The sequence below is a fragment of the Manacus candei genome, unplaced genomic scaffold (assembly GCF_025592945.1).
Source record: "Manacus candei isolate 608988 ecotype Guabito, Panama unplaced genomic scaffold, ASM2559294v1 h1tg000056l, whole genome shotgun sequence".
Lineage (NCBI taxonomy): Eukaryota > Metazoa > Chordata > Aves > Passeriformes > Pipridae > Manacus > Manacus candei.
Genome location: NW_026138104.1, coordinates 4,350,833 through 4,364,404, shown reverse-complemented (window position 1 = coordinate 4,364,404; position 13,572 = coordinate 4,350,833). Strand labels below are relative to the sequence as shown.

Here is a 13,572-nt window from a genome sequence, read left to right as displayed (position 1 = left end):
AGGGCCGACAATAACCCACCTGTTGCAGGGATCTTGCAAAGAACCAGGAAGAACAGCAGAGGGTACTCTAGAGGCAATTAAAAATTCAGACTCTCTAAAGCAGATAAACGGGGGGACACACATCCAGGTCTGAAATGCTCTAGGAGTGAGCAGTGGTGATTCCTGAAGTGCCATCGGGTGTGTACACTGCACAAGAACAAGGTCCATGAACTTGCAGCTGAAATCCTTAGCATTATGCATGAGAATGAAGGGACCAAATAAAGATTGAAGATGTAATTTTATTTTTGGTACTTTCTAATTCTTCATGTATGACTGCACTCAAGTAAATGTCCCTTAGAGCAGTTTATTGTACGCAAATTACTTAAAATTTTTCAGTAATATCCAGGTTTTCCTTCTTCCCCTGTAGAAGGATTTTATAGTTAAAATCTCTGATACTTGTTAGAGCTCCAGCAAAATTCTCTATCCAGCCACTCAACTGCTCATCCTCTTCAAACATGGAAGTTTATGTCCCATAGATGCCTTCCCTTTCACCAGTTGGTATAAGCAAACACTGGCCAGGAGCAGGAGCCTCCCAACACCAGCTGAGCTCCAGCAGGATGTGGTGTTCATGCAGCCTGGGTCCTTGGTGACTGCCACCAATGGCCCTATGACAGGGATGTCAGTCACAAGTTTCTCCTTGGGTGCCTAAAGGTGACTGAGAATCTACAGGATATGTTTTAATTGACTAATGGGAGAACAGACCAGTCGCAAAGCACCCAGTAACCCACTTACCTGTGGAATTTTGCACCTGCAAATAGGACTTTAAATGTGAGCCCTGAAGTGCTCTAATCACAGGCAGCACTGGGCACCTTGCCTGACATGGTGGGATTAGCCCAGACCTCATTTGTGAGGTCCAACGACAGCCTAGGATGAGTCATTTCCTGAAAGCAGTTTTCTGAAAGTTCCTCAGGTGCTTTTATGGCTTTGCATGAGGTGCCTGGGCACCAGTCTGCCTGTGGGGCAGCATCCTGCAGCAATGCCATGCCCCCACCACCAGCCCTGATGGACAGCTTCCCACCTTCCTGCCATCAGGCTTCATCCAAAGTGTCCTAAGCTCTTTAAACCTCACAGGTAAACATTCAGGACCTCCGAGCAGTCTTGTAACTATTTCCTCCATGCACTTTAAATAATACAGATGTTCCACTGAGCACAGTAGGCCACCAGTGAAAGCACCAGAGTCATTTACAGATGTTACAGCTGAAAAGAGCTGCCACAGGGAAGGGAAGAGAGAAGGCCAGAGCCTTTGGCTGGGCCAGAACTCTGAGCGTTCTGTGAGCCAAATATGTATTCAACGCTGAAATACCGGACAGAGAGATGAAGGAGAGGAGAGAAAAAGAGAAAGAGTGAGAAAGAGAGAAAGAAAAAAGAGAAAAATAAATAGAAGAGGGAGGGAGGGAGGGAGTATATTTGCTGTATACTAAAGGAGACCCACTGGATGGCAGAAGTGCTTTTAGCTATATGTTCCCAAGAGCTTGGAATATCGAGTCTCTGCTAACAGTGTCTGTGTTTTGCAAGATTATTAAAAAAAAAGAAAGGAAAGTAAGCTTCCAGCTACATGAGGCAAAATAAACTAAACATGAGGATTCTTAGTTATCTGGAGAATTAATATTATTTACTGTAGGAACAGCTCACACACTGGGAGGTAGTCACTCTACAAGTTCACAGGAGCAGCTTCTTGGTGCTTGTTGAAGGGCAGGAAAAGTGCCCAGCCATCAGTCGGGCTGCTCCACTTGGTAGAGCTGCTGCCTGGAGTTATTAGGATGTGAAATGCAGTTCTGAGGTCAGTTGCTGGCTCAACACTAAGCAGTTTTCAGTAATTGTTTGTGAGCATGAGGCTGGTGCCCCTAGATCAAACACTGAGAAGTTTACACAGTCACCATTTGCTCTCCTTTCCACCATGAGGATACTCTCACACTAGCACAGAGTGCAGGTTTTGGAGGTTTCCTGCAATATTGCTATTCCCTTGACAACTAGGTTTATTTATTTCTGTTTTTCTATTTATTCCCAGGGCTGAAAGCTCTGCCACATGCTTCTCTGTGCTCTGAGTAAACCCAAACACAGAAAAGCCAGGAATAACTCCTTTGCTGCACTGCCAATGCTTGATAGAGTCACTTCTTTTATCTACTGAGTGAAGCAATCAAAGGCAGCAGAAAGCAGTGAGCCAGGTAGCTGGCAGCAGAGGGAGAGCAACATTTGAAAGACTATCACAATTCAGGTAACCTCCAGCAGTCAGTGTGCATCTCAAAAAGCACACTGCACTGTGGGTCTCTGCCCAGAGCCACTGAGGGTCCCCACTGTCCCCTGGTGGAGCTGGCTCTCCCTGCCCACATGCTGCCAGGTGCCACTGACCAGGGCTCCCACACTGCTTCAGCTGTAAAAAATGACATTAAACATTAGCCCAACCTTTTCAATACCCAGATCAAGAAATACTTCAGTAGTCTGCAATAGGCAGGACATCAGCCTCTTTTCCCACCCTTGTCCTGAAAGGGTGTAGACACTTGTGCCTATTAAGGGTTCAAAATGAGATATTACACATACCCAGAGCTGTCACTTTCACAGAAAGCATTTCCCATGCAAGCTTGTTCATGATTTTTTAATCATTCTGGATGTAGAAGAAAACCTGGTGTCTGTAGTCTCTGCAGCATGAAAGAAGCTGGGTTCACTCTTTCAGTTTTTAGTGAGACTATCCTACTCACCATGCTGTGGACCAGGTTGAATCTGTTCTGCTTTGCAGCAAGCAGCAGCTGAGGCTTGATGCCAGGCACTCTCCTCAGAGTCACTTCTGGCTCTTTTGCATGGAAGAGTCAGCAGAACAAACACAGGATCAGCTTCAAGACTTTTCTCTTGGGTAAGCAAGAGAAAAGTCTTGATGTTTTGCTGAACATCAGCCCAATTGTGGTGTAACAGTGTGGTGGAAAACTCCCCTCTGGCCTGCCAGGAGTTGGAAGTTAGAGGCTGAAGTCCTCTGTGAACACTGAACAGCAGCACCACACCTTGTTTGAAAATTTAGCCTCTCTTCTGCTGTGAAGACCAGCTTCAGTACTTCTGCCTGGGTGGTTCAAAGCTGTAAACTGCTATCACAACCAGGCCCCAGGTATCCCACCCAGGTTGTGGGATACCATCAGGTTGTGTGTCTGAGCTGCAGAGGGTTTCAGCACATCCCAGGCACTGCCCACCTCTCTTTAGCATCCTAGCTGCAGGTCTCCTAACCTGGTGCTACAGGCAACAGAGATGGGAAAAGCAGACTCCTACTGCCCCCTCACTCCAGTGCCTGCACTGCATCCAGTTAGTTAGTCCTGAGTTTGAGCCAAGGGAAGAGCTAATAAGGATGGAAAATAAGTAATTTGTTTTCATCCCTATCAGATAGGGTAATAGTATGTTTTTCTTACAGATCAGTTCCCAAGTGCTTGTGAGAGTGCCTGTACAACACAGAACTACTACCCTCACCTTGAATCAGCACTGAATGCTGTACATATTTACTGAACAACTCATTTGCTTTTACTCATTCCACAAAAATTGTTACCTCAGTAAAAGTTTACAGGAGGCAGGTTTTACAGGAGTGATGCAGAACAGAATAACAACTTTCATGGGGCTGTGCTGTGGTCTCAAACGTTTAAATTTGAGAAGTTTCTTGCTCTGCAAAAGAGAATTTGAGTGTTCACAGAGGACTTCAGCCTTTCACTTCTGTCTTCTATAAGACTGTAGCAAGCCAGATGGGAGCTTTCTCTTTCCCATTCTACAGCACTTACCCTGATGTTCAGCAGAGAACACCAAGCATGGTGGTTCTCCGTTTTTAAAAAGGAGTTTAAATACTAGAATCAAGTCAGCAATAAGGTAAGTTAGTCTCTCCTAACCCCCAATCCATATAAAAACTTCATTTAGCTTCTGTAATATAGACAAGCCTTTGGGAACTAGTCTTTCCTGGAAAATGAAGTCAATATACCAAGTCAGCTGTTAACTTGCAAAGGTGCTGTCTGAGATAAGGGCTTGCGTGAACTATTTCTCCACTACATAACTAGTATGTTTTATAAAACCAAGTTTTAAGGTATTTTGAGCATTCTTGGCTCTTAGTAACTGGGTTAACTAGTATATGGAAGCAAGATTAACTTTTATTAGCTTGAAGTATCATATTTTATTCAATTGATAAGAAATATCATAATACATTATGCATCTGCCAGTTATAGTCCATTTAGTTGGTTCCAAAACCTAAGCAGTAAATGAGTAAGACAGTTTATCTAGTTAAACTGAAAAAACAGCATTCCACACAGCCAGTACTAGAGATGTCAACCGTATAGTAATTCCAGCATTATGTTGTTATGGCTTTCCAGAAAGTCATGAAGTTAACAAATTAGAACACATCAAGAGCCATTTTCCAAAGATTTATTGAAGTAGCGACAGGTTGCTCATACTGTGCTGGAAAAAAGCAGTTTTATTGAATTCTGATACTTAAAAACAGTATTGCAGCACAAGATATTGCTATTTGTAAACTAGACTCCATTGTAAACTCTAATCTTTCAGGGAGAGTCAGTTTGCAAGATCTAAGACCTATTTCCTAGCATAATCATCTTGCGCTCATGGAAAAACTGCAGAAAGGCACTTGAAAGCTGTTTCTTCCTTTAAGACATGGACTTTTTCAATCTTGCTGGTAAGAATTTCTCCTGCATTAATTAAGTATGCATCTTCACTTCAGCTCTACTCCAAGTCATCGTGATGCTGGGAAGTTTCATTAATAACCTGATGAAAAACAGAAACAGTTGCATTAAGTTTTAGTGGGAAGTGGGGTTTTTTTAGACTTAAAAGTGGAACATGCAGTACCACAAAAATGTGAACAAATGGGTATCAGCTCTCACTTTTAAATGAGAAGTTCTAGTTTGCAAAGACTGTGCAGAAACCATTTAAGCTTTATTGACTTAAGACTGACAACAGCATCTTGGCCCAAACAAGTACCTCTGTTTGCTGCAAAGATTTCCTAAGGAAATCTTTTGAGAACTGCTAACTCAGGTGAACTTAAATACTCAATACACAGGTAACTGTCAGAAACTTAAGGTTTTACCATCAGATGAATTTTATGAACTTTTCCATGGAAGCCTGTTTGCTACAACTGTATGCTAAGTCACACAGCTTGAACTGCCAGTTTCTGTTCTACTCAATATTTACTGCAATATAAAGGCTGCACTAAGGTAACCAGCTGTGACAGAAATAAAATTAAAAGTTACTACCAACCTGTCCATCTCTAGTTTCGACGGTCTTAATTAGAAGTGTCCTCTTTGAGTGAGTGTCAACCATTGGCTGAGACTCAATGTTGGTTTCTGCAGAAGAAAGTGTATTATTACCAATAGTCTAGATGAAGGGCCTCCTCAAAGAAATGAGGTGTAACAGATTTTAGTGTCTACTTTCAGAATACCAATTTAGTACACAAAGAAGTATGTGGCTCTGAATAAGCCAGTCTTCTGCATTTTCTCCCCATTGCCCTTAAAGCGCCTTCAGCAGGCATCTAAACTAATCACTTGCTATGTATTGATATTTTTAAACAAGTGTCCAGGAACACAAGAGCTTCTACCATCCAAGGTTAAGTAATTGAAAGTTGTAACTGTAGTTATATCCAAGAAAAACATTCACAATCAACTGCACCTACACAAGTTCAAAAACCAGCATAAAAGGAACTATCCGAACCCCTCTCAATAGTGACAGAACAACTGGCTAAACTGAAGTGGCAGAAACAGCTTACCTCTCAGGTTCAAAGAAGCAAAGGTTGGAATGGGCATGTTAATCCTAAAGGAAAAAAGAAATGGATCAAATCAGACACGAGTGTAGAGCGTCTTCTAGTAATTGGCATTTAGAAAGTGTCTGTATGTGATTACCTGCTCTCTTCACCCTCCAGCAGCTTTCTGTAGGTGGCAATCTCAATATCAAGAGCCATCTTTACATTCAGCAGGTCCTGGTACTCACGCAGATGGCGAGCCATTTCTTCCTTCATGTTCTGAATCTCATCCTGCAGACGGCCAATAGTGTCCTGGTAGTTAGCAGCTTCCATAGCAAAATTCTCCTCCATTTCACGCATTTGGCGCTCCAGGGACTCGTTCTGGGAGAGAACAATGAAATCAAGCACTGCTGCAGTTCAGCCACTCTTCCCCGCTCTCAAAACCCTTAGCATTTTAAAAAAAGTTATGCTACATTAGCATCCTTTCTGAAAATGCCCAGACACATCCTAAATTTATGATCTTCCTGTCTTCCCCTTGCAAAGTCAAGGAGGGTTATTCTGCTACATGATTTGAGGTGTGCCATGTATTTGTTCTACCAGGTGGAAAAGCGATCTCTTACAGTAAACCCAACATATGCAGTACAAGTCAGCGTGCAAGCAGTCCTCAGAGAGGGGGCCTGCAGGTGTACTTAAGACTGTTAAATTCATTTCAAGACAGCCTTTAGGGTAGTCAGGTTCTAGCAGCAGCAAAATTTGTGCCTCCTTTCCACTGCTCCTCCAGCTTTTTTTTATGGCTTCAGCTGTACCTCACAGACAATGCATAAACACTTCCAGAAAGTGCTACATAAACAGTGAATATTATAGCAAGAGAATGAACTCATTGTTTATAGCTCAAATAAGACTAGTTCAGTGTATCAATCTGACCAGCACACTGTCACGCATGCAGGCGAACTAAGCCCATGGCATCCTCTTCAAAAAGTACTAATAAGCTGCTGTATTGCATGGCAGATCACCTGTATTCACATCTAGAGCAACAACTAAACTGCAGTGCAGTGCTTAAAGCTGCAAAGGGAAGAATGCCCCAACCACTGCTGTCTTCTACTTACGCTTCCCTTAAGAGCATCAACTTCGCAGGTGAGAGACTGGATCTGTCTGCGGTACTCATTGGCTTCTTGTTTGGCCTGGCGCAGGGCATCGTTGTTCCTATTAGCAGCTTCAGAGAGATCTGCAAACTGTGGAAAGCCCCAGTTTGGTTAGCACAACACTTCAACACAAAAGGTGAAACAGACTTTTTGTGGACACAGCATCTGAGAGCAATTGAAGTCGTTACAAGTGTTAACACCCGAAACATTTAAATATTGGCATTACTCTTAGAATGCTTCTCTATTTCTAATTGTTAAATTGGAATGTGTAGCAAACTTTCAGATTTGTTTCCCTACCCTGTATGTTTCCCATTTTCTCACCATTTTTTTACCCATTTGCTCACTTGTTTCTCCAGTACTTCATCCAACATCTGCTTCCAAGTACAAGCATAGGAAAGACTCAAGTATGCACCCATTATTTTGATGCTCTAACTTATGGCACAGAATGCATTCAGTTGTACTCTTCCCAGACAAGTTTAAAAATTACTTTGTGTCATGGCTGTGTTAATGTCCAGTAGAGGGAACACTGAGTGCCACAGCAAAGCTGTTATGTACAATTGTTTTGAGCGCCTGATGCATTTCACTTACTTTGGACTTGTACCACTCTTCAGCTTCCTGAAGATTCTTAGCAGCAACGCTTTCATACTGTTGGCGAACATCACGCAGGGCAGCAGTGAGATCAGGCTTAGAAACATCCATATCAATTTGGATGTGCTGTTCCTGGAGTTGGGCCTGCAATTCTCGGATTTCCTTAGAGAGAAGCAGATGCTCAATGTTATTACACGCAAGCATACAGAACATACACAGGCAGGGACTCTGGGACAGAACCAGTAAAGAACTTACTTGCATGCCAGACAGTCAGCATCTAAACACAGGCCCTCATTATTTAGCTTACCTCATCATGAAGCTTCTTCAAGAAGACAATCTCCTCTTGCAGGGACTCAACTTTGCGCTCAAGATCAAGACGTGCCAGAGAGGCATTGTCAACATCCTGACCAGGGAGAAGAATGATTCACAGTCTTACAAAACTGGGCTGGAAAAGTCTTTTACAGCAAGTTCAGCAGCATACAACAGACTGATCTGAGCATTTTGGCAAGAAAATAAGAAATCAAAAGCTGTAAGAAACCCTTCTGCCATCTCCTACCCTAGCCTGAAACCATTATATGCACCTTTATTGTGATTTTTGTGAACTATACAGCATATGCATCTTTGCCAACATATTGGTATGATCAAGAAAACACAGATCATGGTGTAAATCCTGCTTGAAAACGAAACAGATACTCGAGTCAGAAGTCAGCAGTAAGTGCTTCTAGCTTGATTACACTGAGAAAGAGTCTTGCAATTTACAAACTTCCATTCTTTCCAGTAGGGCTTAAAAGTGCAACCCATGTGCCTACATGACTATCAGTGGGCTTGGTTTATGGACTCCTTGGTGACCAACCACAGAGCCCTTTAAGTCCACAGACCACAGCTGAAAACATACTTGTAAAAGCTAGTGAGGTATGTATAGGAACTGCAGCATTTACTTCTCCAAGCAGTTCAACAGGTCACCCTCGAGAAAAAGAAGGTATGAGCATAAATGCAAATTGAGTTACTCATCATTGCCTACACCCTCGTAGTTGCTGGCAAACACTCCACTTTTTGCTGGACAGAGATAATCTTAATCAACAGAAAAAATTCACTTAGGGCATAACAGAAGACACACCATGAATGTCACATGGGAGTAGCTTGAAATAGTTCAAAAACATACCTTAAGACTAAACATTGATTGGTAACTTCTTACATTTTAAATGTGTAGGACAACTAGTTTGCAAAGAGGACGGTTGTTCCTTTCACAATAGTTACATACACAGCCGCATGCTTGTGCTCACAGGGTATTAACTTATCAGGTTTTCACAGCTTACTCTAAAGCTATTTTGGATTGCCCAAAATTCCTAATCAGCGGTTCTTACCATTATGACACCTTTGAAATAAGGAGTGTTTTCTTTAGCCTCCTAGAAAGCCATTCCTTGGATCACTCCTACTCTGGGGTAAAGTTCTTGCTTCAGAAGAACTCTTCTGTTCTCTTTATCCAGCAAAATACCCCTTTCATGTGTTATTCCACAACTTCTCTATCAAATCCAGTTTTCCACCCCACAGTTCATACTGGCTCTGTTTTTCTGTTCAAGGAAGGAATTTCCTAATTAATTTGTTCTCCTCCCCACAAAAAACCCTCAAGATCATTCTGGCAGAAAATTACATGGCTATGACCCAACATCGTCGGTAAGATATCCCAAGCGTTTCTAGTGGATTTTACAGAAATCTGCATCCTGAAGACTAATCATTTTTTTTCTGAACGACTGAATATCTACAGGATTTTTAGGACCTTATAATAAATTGAAAGAATCTTCAACTGAAGACACTTAATATATTGTATGTGCTTTACTATATGCTATCATTTGTATATTCCCTATCATTAAGATTCGGTGTATCAGTGTTTCCTAGATGGAGAACCACATGAATGAATAAGCTACTTGTAGCCTGAGCAAAGTATAAGTCATAGAAACATGAAAATGGAGTACCCACTGATTTTATCCTACGAGATTCTTTAACGCAAGCCACATAATTCACAGGTTGAGCATCTCTGTTTACTTCAGACACACCTCAGGTTAGCCAGGAGCTGACCTGTTAGTCTTGTCATAGGTTCAGGACCTTGCTGCCAATGTAGTTGGCAACACTGCAATAACTAACTTTCTCACTAATTGTGATGCTAGTTTTGCCCCAAAGGAAAGAACTCACTGAACTTTTACATTTCTTTTATGCAGTACACCCCTCAGCACATGAGTAAAATCACATCTTTGCCGAGAATAATTAAATTAGAATTCAGTATGCGTGAGTTGAACCGTCTCTGAAGCAGGCAGCTTTTGGTAATAAAAGTTCAAATATTTTTTCACCTTATTTTAAAAAAATGAAGTATACAACTGCTCTATCTCGTAGAAAGTTATTTTGATGCTACATCAGAGCAGCAAAATGTCTGCTGAAGTGTTCTGAATCCATGTATAAAACTTTCCAGTGGAAGAATATAATGGTTTAATAAAAAGCTGGGCTTTTTTTTTTTTTTTTAACAATGGAAAGCATAACAGGATAGTTCAACTTCAGCGTTCTATGAATTTCATTTCACTTTCAGGAGAACAATACTGAAACAGATTTAGTTTTCAAAACCTCTGTGTTAACCATACCCTTCCTAGTGAGGAAAAGCAAGGTATTATTGTTGTTCAGATAAAACACATCAGCATGCAAGTTATGTCACAAGTGGATTTAGTGTAGAGTTTCCACAGACAACGATTTTCATTTCTTATGCAAAAGCTACACTGTAGGAGATTAAATGGATCCAATTCTGACTGTACTGCACACACAGATCTGCTAGAGGTTGAGCTCCTGAATGACCCCTTTCCAAAGTGCAGGGAAGAGCTGGAGAATAAGTGTGGGATAGATACATACAAAGCCAAGTTCACTTGAAAGCCTAGAGTCTTCATGAAGTTCAATTGGTTTGAAATATAGACATGCCTAAAGTGCACCATTTAAGGACAAGAGATCACGTAAAAGCCAACCTTCAACTGAATTCAGCAATGAATCAGAGTAGATCAGGTTCTCTAAAGCTTAAGTTAAATGCTTCCGCATGGAACTTTGCACTATGTTAAATTGGCTTAGCACTCAAAAAACCCATAAGCTTAATTAATTAAGGCAGTATCTCAAATTGTTCTGTTTCAAACTTCTTTCCCCAGAATGCCTGGGGAGACTGAATTCCCAGGCTCTGAATGGGAATAGGTGTTTCAGTTTCCACACATTATCTCATGGAGACACCTTCTATCCTTCAAGGACTATAATATACTGACGTCAAAAGCCTTGCCCGGAGAAATGCTGACAATGAAGTGGTGATTTCCTGAATGGTGACTTCTACTAATGTCTATGAAGAGCTCTGGAACAAAATCAGCCTGTACCCAGCTGCCTGGAGATAAGGGCACTTCCAGCCTGGAGGAATGCTAGCAATGCTGTTTTACACCAGCAGTTTTAGGGAAGAGACCTTGTTTTGAGAAGGCACATTCCTAAACATCTCCTAGTCCAAACAAAGCTTAATCCAAGTTGAAAGCCGGTTTTGCACAAGTGAAAACTTGAGCTTAACAATTTTTGAACACTGTTTGCACAGTCGGTTCTGGTTGTGATGTAGGTTTTAGTTTATCCGGATAACATCATAGCATCCTACAGAGAATAAATTCTAATGTAAATTGTTTCCTAAATTAACAACTTTGTTTTACAGAGGATTAAATTCCATGTTCTTAACAGACACCCAGAGAAGGCAGGCTCAATTGCTGTGACCTCACCCCGAGGAACAAATTGACTACTTCGTGTCAGCAGACAACACCCACATGAAAAATTTTAAATTTGAAACTGTTGTCCAGTGATGCACTGTCCAAAGTGATTCATCAAAAAGGAGTTCTGGTTCATATAAAAAAATGGACGATATACATGGTAGACACATTTTGCTAGAAATATGCCCACACCATTACACATTTAGTAAGAATGCAGCCCACTGCGCCCTCCCCTCCGACACAAAGGGATCTATTATTTCAATCTGCTGCCACCACACTTGCCAGAATGCCTGTATCTGCATTCCACGGTGAATCCCATAGAAACCATTAATACCCTTCAGCCAAGCGAGCAGATGGCCCCCTTTCACTTTTATTGGATCGGAAAGTGATTCCACGTTGGAGCGTTTTTTGTAAAACAGGCTAGACTTGGATAAAGCAAGACAATAGTTACCCTCCCCTCCCCTCAGACCGCAGCATCCCCCTAAAGAAAACACGGAGGGTTTGCGTGAGAACTGACGGAATCTCTTTGTGCGAGAAAAGCAAACTCTAGCAGTCCCACCCTCCGTCCCAGGCACCGCCACCACCTCCTCAGTCCCTCCTCTCCGACCGCTCCCTCCCTCCAGCCCCCGCTAACCTGTCTGAAGGACTGCAGGGTGTTCTCGGCCTCCTCCCTCTGAAGCATCTCTTCCTGCAACCTGGACGGGGCAAGACAGCGGTGAGGAGGGAGCGAGGGGTCCCCCAAATCCCCCGCCCAGCCTCCCGCCGGCCCGGTACCGCTCGGGATGCTCAGGGGCCGCCTCCGCGCCAGCAGACGGGGAGGGGGGACGGCAGCGGGAGGCGCCGGCAGCCCGAACCCGCGTCCCCCGGCACACTCACTTCTCCCGCAGCCGCATGATGTCGTCGGCGAGGTTGTCCCGCTCCACTTCCACGCGTGCCTTATCGTTGGTGAGCTGGTCCACCTGCCGCCGCAGCTCCCGCATCTCCTCCTCGTAGAGGTCGCCCAGGCGGGACGTGCCCTTGCCCTTGAGCTGCTCCAGCTCGGCCAGCAGAATCTTGTTCTGCTGCTCCAGGAAGCGCACCTTGTCGATGTAGTTAGCGAAGCGGTCATTTAGCTCCTGCAGCTCAACCTTCTCGTTGGTGCGGTTCGCCTTGAACTCCGTGTTGATGGCGTCGGCCAGGGAGAAGTCCACGGAGTCGTGGAGCCGCATGGGCGGCATGCTGCTCCGCAGCCGCACCGACGTCGTCTTGCTGGTGTACATGCCGCCGGGCGAGGCGGACACGTACCGGGCCGTGCTGGGCCGCAGGGCGCTGCCCAGCGAGTACCGGCTGCTCGACGTGATGTAGCGGGTGCCGGTGCTGGGGCGGCTGCCCCCGCCGAACATGCGGCGGTACGAGGAGTTCTTGGTGCTGCTGCTCATGGCGGCGGCGGTGCGGGCTTTGTAATCCGGGAGCGGAGCAGAGCAGAGCAGGGGAACCCGAACGTACTGCGGGCGAAGAAGGGCGGTGGCCGGCCCCCGGGCCCCTTCTTATGGGGCGGCACCGCCCGTGGCTGGGCCCGCCCCGCCGGGCACGTCCCGCCCGCCGCCGGCCCGCGGGGAGGGGGCGGTGGCCGCGGACACAAAGACGGCGAGCGGGGCGGTTCGGGGAGTGGAGAGTGGGCAGCAGTCTCTGCCTTTCTGAGCCCCGTGGGACGGCACATTTCCGCCGGGGTTGCGGGACGTGGCAGGGAGGGCGCGGCGGGGCGGTGGCCCGCGGATGGGGGCGCGGGGATCCCCGGCACGGCGCGCCCGGGGAGGACGGCGGTGATGGCAGCGGCATCCTCGGCTCCGCGAAACCGCGCTGAGCTTCCCCTTGTCTCTCGCTGTCCCCCTCCGAGAGTGAGCGCGGTGATGCAAGGGGGGGATGGCAGGTTTAATGTTATGTCACAGGACTGGCAAAATACTCCAATTAACCCATTAAAACGTCTCTATAGGTATATGTATATATATATGTATATATATATGTATATATATATATGTAAAAGAAACTTTCTGAGAACCTTTCTTTCTGAGCTTTCTGAAAGAGTAAGATCAGGAAAGACTGATGCTAACTATTCACGGAGGGCTGTCAAATGTTCAAAATAAACAGCCAGAAAAATAATGTATATGTTTTCTTTAGCTGCCTCCCATGACAGCAATGCCAGCTCCTACTTCTACACTAAAGACACAAACTTTACAGGCTAAATATGTTTTCACCTCTAGCTGGGTGAACACGAGTAAGGCTTAATTCTGCCATTATTGTAACAGTGATTCCAGAAACAACTTACTTTTTTTAGTGTGGACAGTACATTATTGAAATAGCT

General features: G+C 44.3%; 1 protein-coding gene across 1 annotated transcript; it reads right to left on the bottom strand.

The window, feature by feature from the left end:
* Positions 1-4,405: 4,405 nt before the first annotated feature.
* Positions 4,406-12,745, bottom strand: VIM (vimentin). The gene is made up of 9 exons (XM_051802465.1): positions 12,108-12,745; positions 11,866-11,926; positions 7,778-7,873; positions 7,471-7,632; positions 6,847-6,972; positions 5,901-6,121; positions 5,768-5,811; positions 5,263-5,348; positions 4,406-4,773 (listed from the first exon to the last, which is right to left on the bottom strand). The coding sequence occupies exons 1-9, from the start codon at positions 12,647-12,649 to the stop codon at positions 4,732-4,734; spliced, it is 1,380 nt and encodes a 459-aa protein (XP_051658425.1). The 5' UTR covers positions 12,650-12,745; the 3' UTR covers positions 4,406-4,731.
* Positions 12,746-13,572: the final 827 nt, after the last annotated feature.